At 41.3% G+C, this 19,435-nt stretch overlaps 1 protein-coding gene across 26 annotated transcripts in view; it reads right to left on the bottom strand.

Annotated features, from left to right (window-relative positions):
* Positions 1–19,435, bottom strand: part of TBCK (TBC1 domain containing kinase) — a 240,907-nt gene that overhangs the window by 40,970 nt on the left and 180,502 nt on the right. For 12 of the 26 annotated variants that reach the window (XR_010601746.1, XR_010601755.1, XR_010601761.1 and 9 more), the window contains 4 exons: positions 17,155–17,554; positions 14,917–15,042; positions 11,705–12,910; positions 11,049–11,114 (listed from right to left, as the gene is read on the bottom strand). Coding sequence is in view for 2 of the 26 variants with exons in the window: in XM_065597661.1 (XP_065453733.1) it covers positions 17,444–17,554 (111 nt within the window). In the remaining 24 variants the exon portion in view is untranslated. Of the gene's footprint in view, positions 1–11,048; positions 11,115–11,704; positions 12,911–14,916; positions 15,043–15,123; positions 15,446–15,490; positions 15,509–16,097; positions 17,555–19,435 lie in introns of those variants that run through there. The other 14 variants (XR_010601760.1, XR_010601763.1, XM_065597661.1 and 11 more) reach the window with 7 other exon arrangements.

Below are 19,435 nucleotides of genomic sequence, written 5' to 3' on the forward strand. Positions count from 1 at the left end.
CTAAAACTTCTCAAATACCTTGCGAACACTAAAAGAATGTGTTCCTGAAGCCCCAGATAGTTATACGTTTGTTATTTTAAGTAATAACAATTACACAGGATGATAAATCTTTCTTCTGCTACTTTTGTGTTCAGTGGTGCCAGAATTATGTATTTACCCCAGAAGCAAGATAAAATTCCCCTTACAGAGATGCCTGAAAAGAGATGTAACCATGACTCACTTTGGAGTCAGCTTGCTGTGATAATGCCAGGTGAATAAATATTAAGGACAAAAACCTGTCTTCAGACAGCTGATGGATGGAACATGTTGGGAATACCTGGAGAATGAGCAGGGATCCCAGCTCTGCTGTTCAAGCGCATTCATTTTGTATAATAACATGAGAGTAGGGAAGCTAAGAAAACCAGAATAGCATCTACAACTATAATAACTGCAACATGTCACATACTATTTTGTTTAAACAATAAGTACCAGAGAAATAAATCCAATTCTCAAAGTTTGGATACAGATCTCAACTTTCCCAAAGTTTACAAGGCATTCAGATCCTAAGTTTTGGTTCTGGTACATCTCTGGTAAAATACAAGATTTGCTCTACACCGACTCCTGATGTTGATATCGACATAAAGGTGAGGAGGGGAAAACAGATATGCACCAAAAATATGTAGCTTCCCACTTATTAGTTATTGGTATCATAGTACCACCTACAGACCCCAGTTGAGATAAGGGCAACCTTGTGCTAGGTCCTGTACATATACCTGGTATGCATCTCTTTTCCCCAAATGAGCTTACAAAGGGAGAGAAAGGAAGTACTATTATCCCCATTTTATAGATGGGAAACTGAGGCAGTCTTTCATCAGAAAATGCCAGTTTGTCAAAATAATTCTCTGGTCCAGGATAGAATTTTTGGTCAAAACCAGAGAAACACCCACCCCACAATAGCCAATAGCCTGGTTAGGACACACACCTAGACTATAGGAAACCCAGGTTCAAGTCCCTGCTGTCTGATTCAGAGCATAGACTTGAACTTGGGTCTCTGACATCCCAAGCAAGTGCCCTAACAACTGGGATACAGAGTCAGTTTCTCTCTCTTTCCTTTCGGAGCAGTTCCTCTTTATATAAATTATTAAATATTAATTGGGCTAGAAAAGTGAGTACCCTAACCACCAGGCTATTGAATAGTCTGGAGGGGGTGTCTCCCTCTCTCTCTCTCGTTTTTTCATGAAAACTTTCAAAAGGTCTCATTTTCATTCCACCACAGAACAAAAACAAATTCTGAAACCTCAAAATTTTTCATGAAACAGAAATCTTGTTTTCCAGCCAGCCTCACTAGCCAGAGAACTGGAGTCAAACCATATTGGCTAGAAACATATTTAAATGAGATTGTTGCTAGCAGGGCTCTAGCACAATTTCTGAGGCCATGTTATTTATGTATTAAGGAAAACCATGATAGTAAAACAATGCTATAGGCTAGCCTCCTATATAGTATGTAGTGTGTTTTTGAACATGGTTCCGACACAATTCTGAGACAAAAAATACAGTGTACTCTGGTTAGGGATGCCATGAGAGAACTCTGCTAGCCCTCTCCTGTGTTTCAAGAAGCTCAGAGCTAGCACAGTTCTGATCCCAATGTGGACAAGCTATGACAAACCACAGTTGCTCTTTAAGAGCATGATATACAGGAGCCATGCAAACTTTGAAAACATTCAGGTCTGCTTCTCATCTTCCACACATCACTTTCCTACAATGCAAACCACAAGGCTACTTTGAAGTCCCAAAAAAGATATTGGAAGGAAAATAGAACAAAAGGACAAAGTTTTTTAAAAATGTACAAAGACAATTTCTGCCTTGTAGATGGTTATTGGCAAAGCTATGATCTGATTTTATTACAGGAGAGCTAGAATGTAAAGTTTTGTATTTATTTTACAGCATGTGCTAATCTAAATCAATATTTGACATCACTGCCAGTATTTTAATCAATGCAAACTGCACCATATTTCATTATTGCTTAACTGTAGCAAGAGCTACATACAGTTTTTCATATATGCACCATAAAGATGACTGAAGGATTTAGCAAGTAGACATCTACAACTCCAAACTTCACCATTGGAGAGGGTTCAAAGAAAAGCAATGAGAATGATTAAAGGATTGGAAAACATGCCTTAAAAATGATATACTGAAGGAGCTCAATCTGTTTAGATGAACAAAAAGAAGGTTACGGGTTGACTTGATCACGGTTTATTGGTACTTACTTGGGGAACAAAAATAGAGGGCTCTTCAATCTAGCAAACAAAGGCATAGCAAGATTCAATGGTTGGAAGCTGAAGTTAGACTAATTCAGTCTAGAAATAAGGTTCACATTTTAATTAAAAGGGTAATTAACCCTTGGAACAATTTACTAAATATTAAGGTAGGTTCTCCCTGACCAGAAATTTTTTAATCAAGATGGGAATTTTTCTAAAGCTATGCTCTAGTTCAAGCACATAAGTTGGACTTGAGGCAGGAATTAATTCACAGAGTCTGATGGCCTGTGTTATGCAGGAGGTTAGACTAGACAATTACTAGTCACTTCTAGCCTTAAAAATCTATTAATCTAACCTCTCCAGTTTCTTCATCACAAATATGTTTTGGAATATGTTTGTGTGAATGAAAATTCAGGTCTTTTTTTTCTAATTAACATCCTGTGATAGGGACTCAGTCGGGGTGGTGGAATCTACAGGGCTGGGGAGGAATGATCTATGTTTCTGCCCCTGCATCTAGAAACACCCCTCGCTCAGCTTTGCTTCCCCTCCAACTCCACCCAATGCCACCTAGCTCCAGTTACTGTCTCTCCATTGGCTGATTGGGAGCTGAGAGCCCAACAGATTCTGGTCAGATCTCAATCCAGCAGCGAGAGGGGGCAAGGACTACCTTTGCTAATTGGCAGACAATAATTGTGGCAATTATGGAGGGTGGAGGTGAGAGCAAGACCTGGAGGGGCAGGAGTAGCTACCGTGGCACCTGGAGAGTGGGTAGGAGCTGGGGTGATTGCTCCCTCATTCAAGATGCAGCTTTGCAACCTCTGGATTCAGTGGGTGCCACTCTTCCCTCTGAGCTAATGCTGGCCCTTGCTTAAGGTTTGCTGTTAAAGCACTGGACTACTGGAGGTGCTTTAACTTGTAGTCATCTACAATCCAGTGGCACTTATGTTAAGAGCAGGGATGTAAACACTAGTGTCGACCAAATTCCAGCCCTTGTAATTACAAATATTCTGCCTACCTAAATGGCTTCCGAAGCTTCATTTAGATACAGTATTATTCACATTTGGTCCTAAACTTTTTACGGTGTTGTGCCACGTTTCATCTTAGAGGTGGCTGTATTTCAACTGTGAAGTGAGGCTTCTGTATATGAGTTTGTGTAATCTTTTGAGCTGAAACCTAACAATCAATAATAATGATGATGATAATCCTTCAGACTGATGACTAAATGTTTATTCTTTGCTGTCTGAGCAAACCTAGCTAGAGATTATGGGCATTTGAATACATAACTGACCTCTGGATGAATAATAAGAAGGTTGACACAAATGGTAACTTTTTCAGTACTGTGAACTTAAAAGAGTCTCGAAAAAGTTTGTAACTCTGAACACTCAAGAAATGCAAATCTAAGTTTACCAGATATTCCCCCTCTTGTTCCAGACTTCTGAAACCTGGAAGATTTCTTACCAACAATCTGCTTTCTGCTGCCAGCGTCTCCCACAATTCTGAGACATCTGGGCTGCTCCTCTCCACACTGCAGCTCACAGAGGCGGTCCAAAGATGCAATACTGTGTGCACTGCATCTCTGTTCCTTCTTGCTGCCAGCTGAGTCATTCCCCAACGGTGTAAAACTCTCAGAAGAATATCAGTAACGTCAATGGGAACACTACAACTATGTATAATAATTGGCATATGGCCTGCATCTTTATGATCCAACACAAATAAAATATCTGACCCTTTGGCATAATGCCATCCAGCATGGGTAGAATCGAGTCACTGCTAGCGGAAAGGAGAATAGTGGAGAAAACTTCCATTCTGCATCCAGCGTCTCCACAACAGAGACAGCTGAGAAGTAGTGAGCAGTGAACAGAGATTTGGAATCTAAGGGCTTGTCTATACTTACGCGCTGGTTCGGCGGCAGGCAATCGAACTTCTGGGTTCGATTTATCGCGTCTTGTCTGGACGCGATAAATCGAACTCAGAAGTGCTCCCCGTCGACTCCGGTAATCCTGCTCACCGCGAGGAGTACGCGGAGTCGACGGGGGAGCCTGCCTGCCGGGTCTGGACCGCAGTAAGTTCGAACTAAGGTACGTCGACTTCAGCTACGTTATTCACGTAGCTGAAGTTGCGTACCTTAGTTCGATTTGGGGGTTTAGTGTAGACCAAGCCTAAGGTAATAAATCCAGAAATAAGATAGATAAAAGGGACCCCCCCACACCCTTTGTAAGAATTTCTCAAATGGCAACATCCTTTTTGGGTGATCACCTATAGTACCTTCCTACCAAAGAAGGCCTCTGCTTTTGATAGAAAGCCAACCTAGTAGTGTTTGATGAAGATGCTGGCTGAAAACCAAGTGGCTGCTCTGCACGAGTCAGCTAGAGAACTTGAGTGTGCCTTGAAAACCTCCAGAGCAGGGTTTTCTCATGCCTTGTAGGCCTCAACAATACAGAGCCCAATCCATCTAGTGATGGATGACTCAGAAACTCTGAATCCTGGACATTTAGACTGGAAGGACATGAACAGGGCATCCTGACCTCCTCATGGATTCTGTGTGCTTGATGTAGATTGTCAGCGTTCTCATGACATCCAAGATTTGCCACTTCTTTGTCAGATGTTGAAGCTTCGAACAGAATGAATGGAGGATGATTTCTTAGTAAGTATGGAAGGGAGAATTTACTTTAGGAAGAAAAGAGTTCTCAGTACCACCATCTTGTGAAACACACAATGAGTTCTTGCATAGACAATGCCACCAGCTCGGATACCCATTTAGCAGACGTCATAGCGACCAGAAAACAAGTTTTTATGAACAGGTAAAAGGCAGTCACTGAAGTGAGTGGCTAGAAGGGATAATCTATTAGATCCTTCAAAACTAGTGGTAGATCCCATTGAGCCAATCTGGCAGCTCATAGGAAGGTGGAGATTTGGAGATTCTATTGCACAAATTACAGACACCATGGAAAGGATGCTGCTGAGAGCAGAAACTTGACGCTATGGTGCTGGATTGAAGGCCCTTGTCTATGCCTTCCAGTAGAAAGTCCAAAAGGACTGCAAACCCTGGATTCTTGGAGTCCATATCATGCCCTTGGCACCAGACACTGAACCTGGACCTGATGCAAAAGTATGTAAGGACCTGGGGACTAGAACCTAATCTACAGAGCCTGGGCTGGCTAATATTCCAACGGTGCCCGCTGGAAGCCATGCAAAGGCACAGCCAGGGAGCCACATGGAGAGTAGGTGCTGCAGGAAATACCACCCATGTGACCCAGAATGACAGTATGCTATGGCCCTCTGATTGGCCAAATGCCTCTACTTAACCCCAGAGGTTGCTCCAGGAAGTTGTCTGAGCAACCACACAGACTTTGGCCTGCTGCAACACCAGACTTCACCTCGTCTCCTGATCTCTAGTCTCTGACTCCAGCCTGACTACGACTCCAGTTCCTGCCTCTCAAATTCTAAACTGGTACTGCCTGTGATCTCTGGTCTCTGATCCCGGCCTGATTCTTCTTTACAGGACCTGGCCTTGCGATTCCTCCAACTCCTGCCCAGTGACTCCCGTCACTGATGGGCAGACCTCAGCCCAACTGTGACCGCTAGGCAAGAATGCCTATGCCTTGGTTCCTTACAGAATATGCCTTTAAAGTCATGTCTCTCCTGGAAGCTAGCAAATTCTTGATTATGTTGGAAGACAGACCCGGCTTTGCTTAAGCTTTCCTTTCAATAACCAGGCTGTCAGCTGACACTGGTCTGGATCTAGATGGAGAAACTGCCCTTGCAAGATGATATCTGGTCTCCATGGTAACTGTAGTGGAGACTACTGTCAGGTCTATCAGGTCGGAAAACCAGGTCTCTTTGCCCAATAGGGAGTTATCAATATGACCGCCTCCTGCTCCCATCTTATTTTCTGAATCACTTTCCCCAGGGAAGGCAAGGTGGGAACACGAAGTAGGGGGGCCATGTGGGCCATGGAGTCGGAATCTATCTCCCTGGAGAAGTACCTTGGCTTCTTTGTATTCTTGCGGCTTGCAAACAAAATTGGCTGAAAGAACAAATGTCCTCGATAGCAGACTGAAGACCTCCTGATTCAGGCATTACTCCAGATTGTTGAGCTTGCACCTGCTGAGCTGGTTCACCTTCTGCTACAATTCCCCTTTTATGTGCATTGCGCTGAGAGATAGGAGAGACTGCTCTGCCATTTCATTATTTTCATCGCTTCTACATGTAGATTTGGGCTCCTTGTCCCTCCTTGGTTGTTTATGTACGTTACTGTAGTTGTGTTGTCTGCCTGAATTGGGATGTGATTTCCCTTCAGAGAGATCCAGAACTTTCGTACAAGGGTGTACAAACTTTTTCGAGAATCTTTAAGTTCACCGTACTGAAAAAGTTACTAGCTTGACTGCTCTCAGTTTCAAAAGATTTATGCTTCCTCTAGATTTCAGGTTCCCTGGGTAGTTTGAAAACCCAGATGAGCATCCTAGCTCTCCAGCCTCGTATGGGTAGTGAGGACAAGAGGATCTGGAAGGCATAGGAGCAGGCCTTTGTGGATATTCTCATGCAATGGTTCTCTACCGGGGTATGCGTACCCTGGGGGTACATCAACTTATCTAGATATTTGCCTAGTTTTACAATAGGCTAGATAAAAAGCACTAATGAAGTCAGTGCAAACTAAAATTTCATATAGACAAATGAGATAGTAAGCAATTTTTCAGTAATAGTGGGCGGTGACACTTTTGTATTTTTATGTCGGATATTGTAAGGAAGTAGTCTTTAAGTGAGGTGAAACTTGGGGTACGCAAGACAAATCAGACTCGTGAAAGGGGTACAAGTCTAGAAAGGTTGAGGGAGCTGAGTGCCTGGATTGGGACTTGCACTTGGGTCTTTCATGAGTTCTGGGGAGGGATTCCAGGAGAAAGGATTGAAGGTACTTGTTGTGCGATCTTCACAATTGAGTGATTCCTATACATGATACCAGAAGGCCAAAAAGCTGAAGACACTGTGCTCTAGTATGACTTCCACAGGTGACAAGATCCTGTATCTTCTAGAACCTTTCAAGTGACGGATAGATTTTTCTATGTATGTCCACTCCTAGGTGAGAGATGATGGTTGAAGGAATCAGGGAGCTCTTTTTTAATGTTGAAGACAAAGCCATTTGTTTTCAGGAGGTCCAGAGTCTTAGCTGTGGCTTGGGATGGGGCTCTTATCAGGATGTTGTCGAGACAGGGTGTACCCTGTGCCTTGAGCCTGGCTATGATCACTACCTTACTTTTGTAAAGTCCCTGGTGACCGAACACAGTCCAAAAAGGCAAATTTTGGTACTGATAATGCTTCCTGCCATAAAGGAATCTCAGGAGTCTGCAGTGACATGACCTTACAATCCACTAATGTCAGGAAGTTTCCTTGAAATAACAAGGCACTGTCGAGGCCATGGTTACCATTTGAAACTTATTTTTTTCAGAGTAGCAGCCGTGTTAGTCTGTATCTGCAAAAAGAACAGGAGTACTTGTGGCACCTTAGAGACTAACAAATTTATTAGAGCATAAGCTTTCGTGGGCTACAGCCCACTTCTTCGGATGCATATAGAATGGAACATATATTGAGGAGATATATATACACACCTACAGAGAGCATGAACAGGTGGGAGTTGTCTTACCAACTCTGAGAGTTGTTCCCACCTGTTCATGCTCTCTGTAGGTGTGTATATATATCTCCTCAATATATGTTCCATTCTATATGCATCCGAAGAAGTGGGCTGTAGCCCACGAAAGCTTATGCTCTAATAAATTTGTTAGTCTCTAAGGTGCCACAAGTACTCCTGTTCTTTTATTTGGAACTGTGTCCTTGTCAGCAGCTGCTGAGCCTCTTAGGTCAAGGATGGCTCTAACTCCCCCACCTCAAGCTTCTGCACCATAAAGAAGATGGAGTAAAACCCTAAGAATGTTTCTTCTGAAGGCAGGCTTTCTAATACTCCTCTATCCAGAAGATGAAAAATCTTGTTCTGGGTTGGCTCACATTTTTCAGGGCGGTTGGAAATGAGTGACTTGATGAAGAAAGGATAAGGTGGAGCCCTCAAGTTTGAGGGAGTACTCTTGGCTCACTGTGTCCTCCACCCATGTGTCCATTGTGGATGCATACCTCCGCTCTGTGAAGTGGGAAATTCTGCCTCCTAGCTTCAGCTCTGGGAGTAGGCACACCTTATGACAATGATCAGGTGGTCTTGGAAGCTGCGGGGCCACCTCTGGGCTTTCCCCCCCAAACCTTGATTTCGGGGCTTACCTGTAGAGAATCTGCTTTCCCTTCACTGGTACTTCTGCACGGTAGAGAGGGGAAAGGAGCATCTCTGTCTGAACATCGGCTTGTATTCTTTCCTGAGGGCACTTAACAAGGACAGGAGGAACTGCTTGTATATCGCTGAATTTTCCACCACCACTTCTTCTAGCTTTGGTCCAAAGAGAATCGAGCCTGTACATTTTGCTGAGCACACAACCTGTTTAGAATGGGAATCCACCTTCCAAGGGTTGAACTGCATGTGGATGCCATGGCACTGGCTGAAAACTTCATTGTATTTAGTGAAGTTTTGGCTATAAACACTGTTGCTATGGAGATTTTTTTTTTAAGAGTAGGGCTGAAATTGGTGTGATCTCTGTCCCTTAGTACCCTGAGATCCTCCAGCTAGGAGACATGCTCTAGCAAAGCATGTTGCTGTGAGACACACGCTCAAGGTAGGCAAAAAGGCCTTGAAGACTTTTTATGAGAGTGGCCTCCACTTTCCTGTCTGGTCCATAGGGAAGAATTCCCCTTCTGAGGGGATAACCATATCACTTGCTAGGGATGCAACTGCAGCAGTGACCTTTGGGACCTCAACAAGAGTCTCCTTTGGCGCCTGTAGACCGGAGGAGATTTTTACTGATATATTTGCCTTCGTCAGGCTTGTCCCACCCCTCCATGATCACATTCTCAAAGGAAATTCCAGGGAATTGAAGTCTTAGGAGAGGATTCTGAGGGTATAAACTTGCATTGAGGCTTGCTCTCTGAAGCCTGTTGAGCTGGATCTGTACGGTAGATACAACCTTTCTGTACATGGCCTCAAACTGTGTGGGCGGGGACGAGGGGAGAATCTATGTTGTGTCTTCCCCTGAGCCTGCTCAGATACGAAGCCCAATAGTTCTCCTTCCTCTGCAGAGGAGGGGGAGAAGGAAGAGTCAGAGAGCACATTCCTCCTTGCCCCCCCCATTCTTTTTCCTCTTTTTTCTCTTTGTTGGCCTTCCACAGTGCCTGAAGCCCTCTAGGGAATTCTCTGATTCCTCCCCTGCAGGGTCCCAATCCTCTAGAGCAAGGAGAAATGTTTGCTGCCCGCATCCTCCTGCTCAATTGGGAGGGAGGGGGGCTGTTTATGGGCTCCTACCCCCAGGACATTTAGGAGTCATTTTAAGATTTGGGGGTGAGGAGGGGAACCTGTAGCCCCACCAGACTCTTTTCTTTAGAGTCCAGGACATATCCCGTGGCCCAGCTGGATGAGGTCCTCCCTGTACTTCAAGCTTCTCTCTGCTCTGTTCCATAGCTCCAGGTCCATTTTCCCTACATTGGGGTGGTGGAGTCAGGTTGTCACATGCTTCTGACTGCTTGATATGTTAGAAAAGCAAAGGACTCACTTGTTCCAAAGAACAAAGTATTTACCTTATCTTATGTATCTATATGGTTCCCATCACTATAGTATCTGAGTGTACCACAATCTTTAATGTATTTCTCCTCACAGAACCCTTGAGAGATAGAGCAGTGCTATTAATCTAATTTTACAGATGGGGAACTGAGGCACAGAGAGATTAAGTGACTTGCCTAAGGTCACACAGGAAGTCTATAGAAGGGAATTGAGTACAGGCCTCCCAACAGCCAAGCTAGCACCCTAAACACTGGACCTTCCAAAAAACAAATTATGCCTTCCACAGTGCCTGAAGCCCTCTAGGGACTGTTCTGTAGACTTCTAAGACTTCTGTTCTAAGACTTTATTCCCCTGAGCCATCAAACTGGCACCTTTAGTTCACCAGAACTAAAACCATGAAGACTTCTTTTTAAGAGTATGTTGTGCTAGATACCATATCTGGCAAAAAAAAAAAAAAAAAGATTTTTGGCCCCCTTCAGTTCAAGACTGTTGTAGTCAGTAATTCATAATGTAATCACTTTGAAGCTGGCTCTCTAATGTCTGGCTATGCTCATCTCATTTAACATAATGATTACTGCATAAATCCATGTGTTTATGTACTTTATCTGTTCCCTCAGACAGGTTACTGTGTCCTGGGCATCGTTATGTATCAGTGCATCATGGAATATGGCTGCTAAAGTGTACAATAAAATTTTAATCTAGAAATAAAATAGCTGAATTACAAGTGTGTACTGTCTGAGATCATCCTGTAGTAATAACACCAAGAGAGCACAACAGGTTGATTTAGAACAAAACCCATCATAGTGATTTACAGTATGATTGAACAGGTTTTGGAAGGAGGCCAAAAGCTTTGCAAGCAATATATTACGTCTAATCTAAACTCATCCAGTGCATGACACCAAAAATACAGTGTAATCACTGTAAACAGATCCCTGCACTTTGCCAGTCATATTTTTTAAACTGTGCATAATAGATGTTGGATTATTTCACACTGACAGCTGGGACGTCCCCCTGCAATATTAACTTTTGTTCAGTAATGTGATTATGATGGTACTAAATGGGTTTGTTAAGATAATGAATAGACTACAGATTTAGTTGTCCTACTGATATTACAGTGATATCACTTAGGGCATTGTTCACCACAAAATTAATAGCCTAACACTTACCTGGGAGACTATATAGACTTCTTCCAAAAACAGATAGTCATCTCTGACATCAATTTGCTTCACAAGCTGCAAATCAAAAAGGATGATGATGCTGGCATTAGAAAGGTGGGATCAGTTAAGGAAAATATGTTTTTTCTAGCCAAACACACAAGCCTGATGTCAAATCTGTCTTCACAGATTAAAAGGAGTTGGTTCCTCCTGGATAGAAATAATCTTCTGGAAGAGACAACAGTTCATTAAGCACTCTTAGTGGATCTGTGCAGGGTGTACCCAGGGAAAAGTAGTATGGAAACACAGTATGGTGACTCAAAAGGTGTTGGGACAAGGCTTACAAGAGCAAATTAAGTTTCCAACTTCATACAGGAAAGTGGTAGGCCTGTCTAATCCTTTTGATAGGGAAATATATTTAGAAATGTGGGGATAACAAGGCCATAGTGATTCTCATAGCTCCTGATACCAACATATGAACTCATGCCTTTGTGAAAACCAGGTAACAGAAAATATAAACATTCTCTGACTGAAGAAGCTTCATTAGGGCTTATACCCAGGTTGCAAATGTAGACCAAATATAATGGCATGCCTTTGTTGTATGTTATAGTCTGCATTTCTGGAGACTACATATAATATCTATTGTTTAGGCCAAGAATCCTGATCACCTCTGATCGAAGACAGGAGCTCAGTGTGTCTCACTCTATGACAATGTAAGGTACAGCCGTCTGGTTGATGAAGTTCTGTTTTCCTGGGAAGGGATCAACTCCTTCAATGTATACTCCATGGCTTTAAATTCCAGCTAACAGATGCCCCAAAGAGCATCCTTCTTGTGTCACCAGTTCTCACATGAAGGAGATTTGGGTGGTTGACTCTGCCATTCAAGCCCACATCCAGACACATATACAACCCATATACAACTATATAATCTGCAAAATCTAAATCTTGCATCTTTTCTCTTGCTCAAACAAAACATCAGTATCCTCAGCAGCCACAGTCACTTTTCTCATTACAAGGTAGAAGAAGATTGCGTTATGCCAGTAACAATCTTAAACCATTGTGGGTCTCTGCTCTCTGTCCTGATGCAGCACACAGACTTGGCATAGAAAGCTTTTACCAAATTAACAATCCTTGCTGGAATTCCTTAGTGTCTCAGGATCTTCCAGAGGGCTTCTGTGTGGACACTATCAAATGATTTTGTGAAATCAAGGAAATTATCTTCTGCTGGAATTTTAAATCTCGCTCAATGAGTCTTCTCAAATGCGAAAATCTGGTCTGAACACAACCTTCTGGCTCGAAATCCAGCCTATTCCTCTCATAGTACTTTGTCAACAGAAATTTTCATCCTATTAAAAATAATACACAACATTGTTTCTAGGCGAAGCATCATTTGATATCCATGTCAGTTTATGGCTTTCCTTGTGTGGAAAAGTGTAATCCCAATGCAAAGATAGCTTAGGATGCAGAGTTCAACAAAACATTCACCATTGTCATCTGTCTTGGGAATGCCACATCTGCCCATAATGTATTCATATCAATATTAACACCACCAACCTGTGCATTTTGATCTTCCATGAGACAATGACATATTAACGGATCTGGTAAAGGAGGCTCTGCAATCAATAAAAACGGTCTTTGAACCATTCTTTTCTGTTGTTTATTGGCACATACTATGTTCGTCACAAAGTGAGTAGTCGTTATTCTTGAGTTTACAGGTTTCCATTCTTTCAGTGCTTTAGTAGCTTTCCTGCTCAATAATAAGCCTACATATTCCCGGTGTGCATCATCCTCTCTTCCAGCATATAAAACAATCACACCTTCTGACAATAATTTGTCTTATCCAGTATCAGAGGGGTAGCCATGTTAGTCTGGATCTGTAAAAAGCAACAGAGAGTTCTGTGGCACCTTTAAGACTAACAGATGTATTGGAGCATAAGCTTTCGAGGGTGAATACCCACTTCGTCAGATGCAGGTCTTATCCAGTTTACCTCCTCTTACTCAAAGTACACTTAGGCCAAATTTTCATTTCTCTGATAACTTGTATCAGTCTACCTGTGCTGCAAAGCGATCTAACATTCCAACACCCAATTCTTGTCTTAACCTTAATGCCATTTCAGATTAAGTTCCCTGCAACTTTCATTTTCCATCATCATCATCGTTTCAGCTGGATTGCTGGTTGGCCGGTATTATCTTGTCTTTCGTCTAACAGACTGTGGTTCTCCACTATCAATGCCTGCATTGTCAAATCTGTGACAGACTGGTCTTCTCTCTGCATTGTTTCCATACCAGAAAGTATTTTTGCAAAGGTTGTTAGCCTGAGTCAAAACTCCTTACCAGGAGGACTGGTGGACTGCCTTTAAACTGGCTCCTACTCTTTGACCTGTCTGATTTGGATGGCCCTTCCAGGAATTCTGCTCCCTCCAGCACAGCTCTCAGGGTCATCGGAGCATGCAAGCCTCCCACCAACTCAAGGTGTAGTCCGGGGGGAAAAGGATTGATTGGAACCTGGCCTGCATCTGCCTTGAGGCGAGTGGCACATAATAGTCATTTTTGGCAACTCCTTAGATGAGTAGGGACCACCCTGAATTGGCAACATTTGACAGGACCATGGAGAACTTGCTCTGGAATCAGAGGAATGAGGTTGAGGAAGGGACAAAGTTATAGCCAGAAAGGAAGGGCCCTGCCAAGCATAAAGGCAGGATGGAGATCAAGGATGTGAGAACTAACTGCCTTTGCCCAAAAAACTCACTTCACAAATACCTTTGGGTGCCAGAAAAACCTTTGGAAGAAGAACATAATGAAAATATCAGAGGATGGTGCTGGGCTGGGTACTGGGGCTGCGGAGAATGTACTGGCAGAACAACGATTATATAATGGCCTGTAAAGGCCAAGGGGGAATGGGTTTGCTAGAAGAAGGGCATAGCTGATGTCTTCTTTCTATGCTTTCATTGGACATCCTGGCAGTCTGGCATACCTCCATGCCAACAGCAGGACTTCCCAGCAGTGCTGGAACTGGTGGAATAGAGGTAGTGTGAGAATATCAATGACCAAAACACAGGTCTACTTTTCTCCTTTAAACTAGATAGCATAAAAACAGAATTTTGTACCGAGAACAAGTTACCAAACAATTGCAAGAATCTCACACATCTAAGAGGAAAAGATAAAATCAAATTGTCACTGAGTGTTGGAACTGGCATAGCAACAGAATCCAGACACACAAAGATTTTCATGCAGAGTTTTCAGACTGACAAGACCCATTGTGCGTGATGGTACCTTTTAGTTGTAAAAAAAAAACATATCTGAGACACACCAGTAAAAGTGGAGTCAAGAAATGAGGTGCAATTCTTTTCTTTAAAAGTCTGAAGTTTTCTATATCCTCATTCCCTCTATTCATTCTTTTAAAATGTCAATAACAAATTAATAAGTAGTGCTACACATTAGCAACTCAATCTGGTCCGGTTTAAGTTATGCAAGAGTTAATGTAAATGGCATAACACATTTCTAATTGCTTCACTGTAATTAGAGATGTTGCTCAATGATTCTGTGCATTTTCTGGTCTTGCACGTTTCTTTTTTTGTGACTCCTGTCCACGTAAAGATTTATCATAAACAAGAACTTGCAACGCAAACTATCACCCAACACCACCCCTTAATTGAGCCTCTTTTCAAAAACTTGCCCTGTATAGAAGAGATTACAGAGGTTGTAATTATTAGTTAATTCAACTTGATCTCATTTTTAACGTAGAAAATTGTCAATAAATGTTTTACATTTCAAAGATCGTAAACTAGTTGAATGAGTCAACAGAAGAAAACACAGGGGCTGTGAGCTATTTCCTCAAAAAGTAATTTGCTTTCTTGTTCTAAAACTTAAGTTAACGTACCTGGAAAAAGAAACAGGGAAAACTTCCTAGGGCTTAAGGTTCAAATGAGTCCTAGATGATACTAGTCGTGGAGCCCTACCTTCCAAAAGGCATTCTCTCCCCTTTGCCACCCATCCTTCTGAGCACCTGTATAAATGGAGGGAGACACTGAGTTGTGGTCAACTCCTTGTTCACGTGGGACCAGACAATGCGCCACCACCTTGTCACATATATAAAGCACTGCCATTGTGTAGTCTCTACCATAAGTTAGAGCACTCCTCAGACAAAGAGTATCAGAATAATTTTTTTTCTTGACATATATTTCCAGTATGAAGAATAATGCAGTATGTAGGGCTACTAAGATCACAGTCATTTGGTGGTATCAAGAATTGCTAATGGTGTGCCACAAATGCGGCCTCTGAATCAACTTCAGAATAAAACCTGCACGTTGAGCAGTCCAGATCCAATGCTCTGGTGGAACAGCTCCCTCTATGATGCTGATCTTCCACAGTTTCAGTGTAAGGAGTTATGAGATAATCTTGTCGGCGATCTACAGAAGACCACATGGTCTGTGTTTAGCCTTTCTTCAAATGGCTTAATATTGGAAATTAATCTTTTATGACATAAGGAAAGAAAAATGTAAATATACTGAGCTGCTGCAATGCTCTATTTGCAAAGTTAAAACTAAATCATCACATGAATTCCCAAACTAGGGCAAGCACTAGTTTTAGTCACTTTCTCCAGAGTAAGTCCTTGTATACTAACACTGTACTTTTATTGTAAACCTTTATATTTCATGGACCACTCTAAAAAAAAGGAACATTGTGTCAACTCAAATGACAAACTCCCATCTGCTCACACTAACAAATCTTTAATGCTTTTTATTTTACAAGCTACTTTAATATCTACAACCACATTTTAAAAGCAGATAATACCCAGAAGAATGCATAAGAAAGTTTTCTAATTTTAAAGTTAAAGGAATATTCTTAGTACCATCTCAAAGGTTTTTCCCTTTAAACATCAGCTCTCCCTCACTGGCTCTTGATCTCAGGTCATTAGAGCACAATACATTTATTTTAATGCCATTGATTTAGGGCGCCTGCAGCCTGCATCGCATCTTTTTGGATTAAAAATATTATACTTTTATCAGTGATGTACAGGAAGATATAGATTATCGTATATTTTTAGAGTTTTTTTAAAAAAAATTTACTTAGAAAAATGAATTTTTGGAACCATAGCAAAGCTGGGGCTAACCTGGGGTTAAGCTAGAATTGTGAGGTATAGAATTCAAGTATTTTTCACCATAGCCAAAAAAGTGAGCTTCACACAAATAAAGCCAAAACAACGTAACAAAAAATAAAGTCACCCTCCCCTTTAGCTCCTTGGCAGCAGACAGACCCCATTTCCTGCTCCTATCTCTGTTTTCGACACTCTTGGCTTCTGATTGCAAAAAAAGTCATTTCCAAACTCTCTTTACCCAAAACCATCTCATCCCACTTGTGGTACTTGCTTTCACTCAATTGCAGCACTGTCATATATTATATTTTAGAGATATTATTACTGTCTCAGTGTGTCAATTTTAAAGTTCAGACTCAAGAAGTGGTCCTTCAAAAAGTGACTACATTGGCAGGTGGAATAAAGTAGATCACCCAATACACCTTTTCCACCCTCAATTAGAATGTACATTTCTATGAAAGGTTGGGGAGTCCTATGGTGTGAAAAAACAGAACTGCTTTTTTTCCTTTATAAATGTTTCAAATATGGACCACTATTATTTTTTGGCAAATTAATCTTTTGTCACTTCCCAAAGTACAGTCAGAAGCGTATTTTTCTACATATTTTAAAATTTCTCATGTTTCGGGAAAATATTTGCACAAATTATGAAAAGCTACAGAAATAACAGAGTAAATGAAAGCTGAATGAACAATTCTCTGAAAGAAGGTATATATTTGGATATATTCAGCAGCACTCTGAACATTGATTTCCAGTTTGGGATTTATTTATTTTCATTTCCTGTCCAGATTAAAAAACAGCTGCCCAGAACAAAAGTGGATCACTAAATGCAGCATTTATTCTTTAAAGATTTGATAGGGGAAAATGTTATTTGTAGTAAGATGTGTGTGATACAATTTCAGCCTATTACTTTCAATGTTCACGCTCTAAAATATTTCTCAAAAATAATCTATTTAATGCAACTGTGATCTCTCTGGCAATGGTTTCTCCTGTTTGCTGAAATATGTATAGACCCTAAATATTTACCTTAGCTACACTTCTTTTATACTGGAACCTGACAATGCTTGATGCAGATTTCATTGCTGCTGAAGGAAGTCCCTTGCAAGATTTAAAGCTTCACATTTTTCATCCAGTCCAACTGAAGTTCCATGTCAAATGATAAAATCAAAGCTCCTTCACTCCAGATCCCATGGAAAGACACTGATCATTTGGATTTCTGTATACCGCAGATGTCATAATGCCCTTACGGTTTATGATGCTCACACACAGTCGACAGAACCCTTTAACTTTAAATTCTCTCAAAATTTGTAGTTGCTTATATCTGTGGAGAAGGAACTGTCAGAAGACCAGTTGGCTTGATCTTGTTTATGCCGCCATCCAGAATGCAGACTCTTGGATATCTGATTTGCACTAGATGAGCTGCAAACTGAAACAGATACACATCGTTAGTATATTGTGTATTGTACTCCTTTTTCTGAGCTAAGAAAGCAAAGTGAAACAGAGGATAACCTTAATAATATCCCCATATAATATCTGCATTCATCTGTGAACCCCACAACAGAATTGCTTTCCTACTAACTACTATGGCATAGCAGCCCATAATGATTTGTTTGTATGCATTGCATTGAATTTGGTGGTCGTGAAAAGTGTCACACTGGTAGCTCTGAATTCTCTTTACAGATGATGTATTGTACTGGCATCTGCAGATCCAGTTTCCTCACCCATTGCTATTAGGATTCCTTAGCATCTGATCCAGAGGGACCATCTTCTAGTGGTGTAAAAGAGGAGATAAAATTCTCCATAGCCATCCAATTCCCAGCATCTGTCATTACAATCAGTGCTTTACCTTGACATTCAATTTCCCAACCAAATGTTGTTTGGAAAACACACAGCCATCTCCCACCCCCACAATTTAAAAAGTCTGTACAATGTTTGTTTCCTTCCTGATTTATCATCAATTACTATCCATTTGCACAACTCACAGGAAGTATAAAGTACTAAGAATTACTTCTGTGCAGCCAACTAAATTACCAACTCCAACAGGGCAATAGCTTCCATTCAAGTGCCACCACGTGAACTGAGTTTGGCACAGTAAACCGTGGCTGGAAGAATTTTTTTGTCTACTTCCCATTTAAATGACCATGACACTACAATAGCTACCAAGACTTAAGATGATGTGGTTCAGCATTACCTGCTCAATCCTAAAACAGAAAGACAGGGGCATTTCCTTTAAGGGCGACAAACAACAACAATTAATAGTAGCAAAGTATTAAACTTCTTCCCCAGCTAGAATTTTCACCTTGTAATGAGTTTTATGACATCCTTGCTGTAAAGGCATTTTAAATATGCACGTATTTCATTTTTATACATCTGTATGTCAAACAAAGTTACTGCATTTCTTTCCAAGTGATTCAGGTTAGACTTGAATAGGGAGTGAGAATTCAGCACATGATCTGTGATCACTGAAGACTTGTTCAGACAATATAAGGGGTCACAGCTGATCACAGTCAGGGAATTCCCAGGGTCATGTCTCATGGAGGTACTACCCTAGGGAAGACCAAAGGTAAGTTACATTGGTGTGTCTTTCTCCTTCCTCATTGGCTTCTGTCAGTCAATGGAAGATTCAAAGGATTAAAAAAAAAAAATTACAGGCTATTAAGCAAGATGGGATATGTAACTGCCAAGTGATGCCAGCTTGCAACAGAGGAATAAATACCATGCATCCATGAAAAGCTCTCTGAACCAGAGCTGCTTGCGATATGCATTGAACTATTACTGAGGCATATTCAGACTCCCCCGCTACCTTTACAGTCACTAACTACACACAAACACGTATATGGATGATATATGAATGTGTTTCTTTTTAAAAAAAAGAAGTACTGTGCTATATTCATCAACAATATGCTGGAAAAATTACCATACGTTCTTAATGACATATATTTATCTCATGCCATATCTATACCTCATCATACCTACATCATATATCTATCGCATTTTACGCATTAATAACTCTTTAAAAGCTACATACAGTGTCTATTAATATTTTAAATTTTAAACTATAAATAGGGATTTAGCACACATAATTGCTTCTCAGTTAGGGTTTGTACATCATACATCTTGTGCTACACAGTACTTTTGCCATGCCCCAGTAATCAGGGTATAGTTAGAAATGAGCTTTCGTTGCATATTTGACAAATGGCCCATTTCAATCCTGCTGGTGTGCTGAGGGAGCCCCACGGCAATCAGACTGGAGAGGCCTGTGACAACTGAGAAACAGCAGTTGGAGTGGGGAGACCATCAGAGAAAG

The sequence above is a fragment of the Chrysemys picta genome, chromosome 5, assembly GCF_011386835.1.
Source record: "Chrysemys picta bellii isolate R12L10 chromosome 5, ASM1138683v2, whole genome shotgun sequence".
Taxonomy (NCBI): domain Eukaryota; kingdom Metazoa; phylum Chordata; order Testudines; family Emydidae; genus Chrysemys; species Chrysemys picta.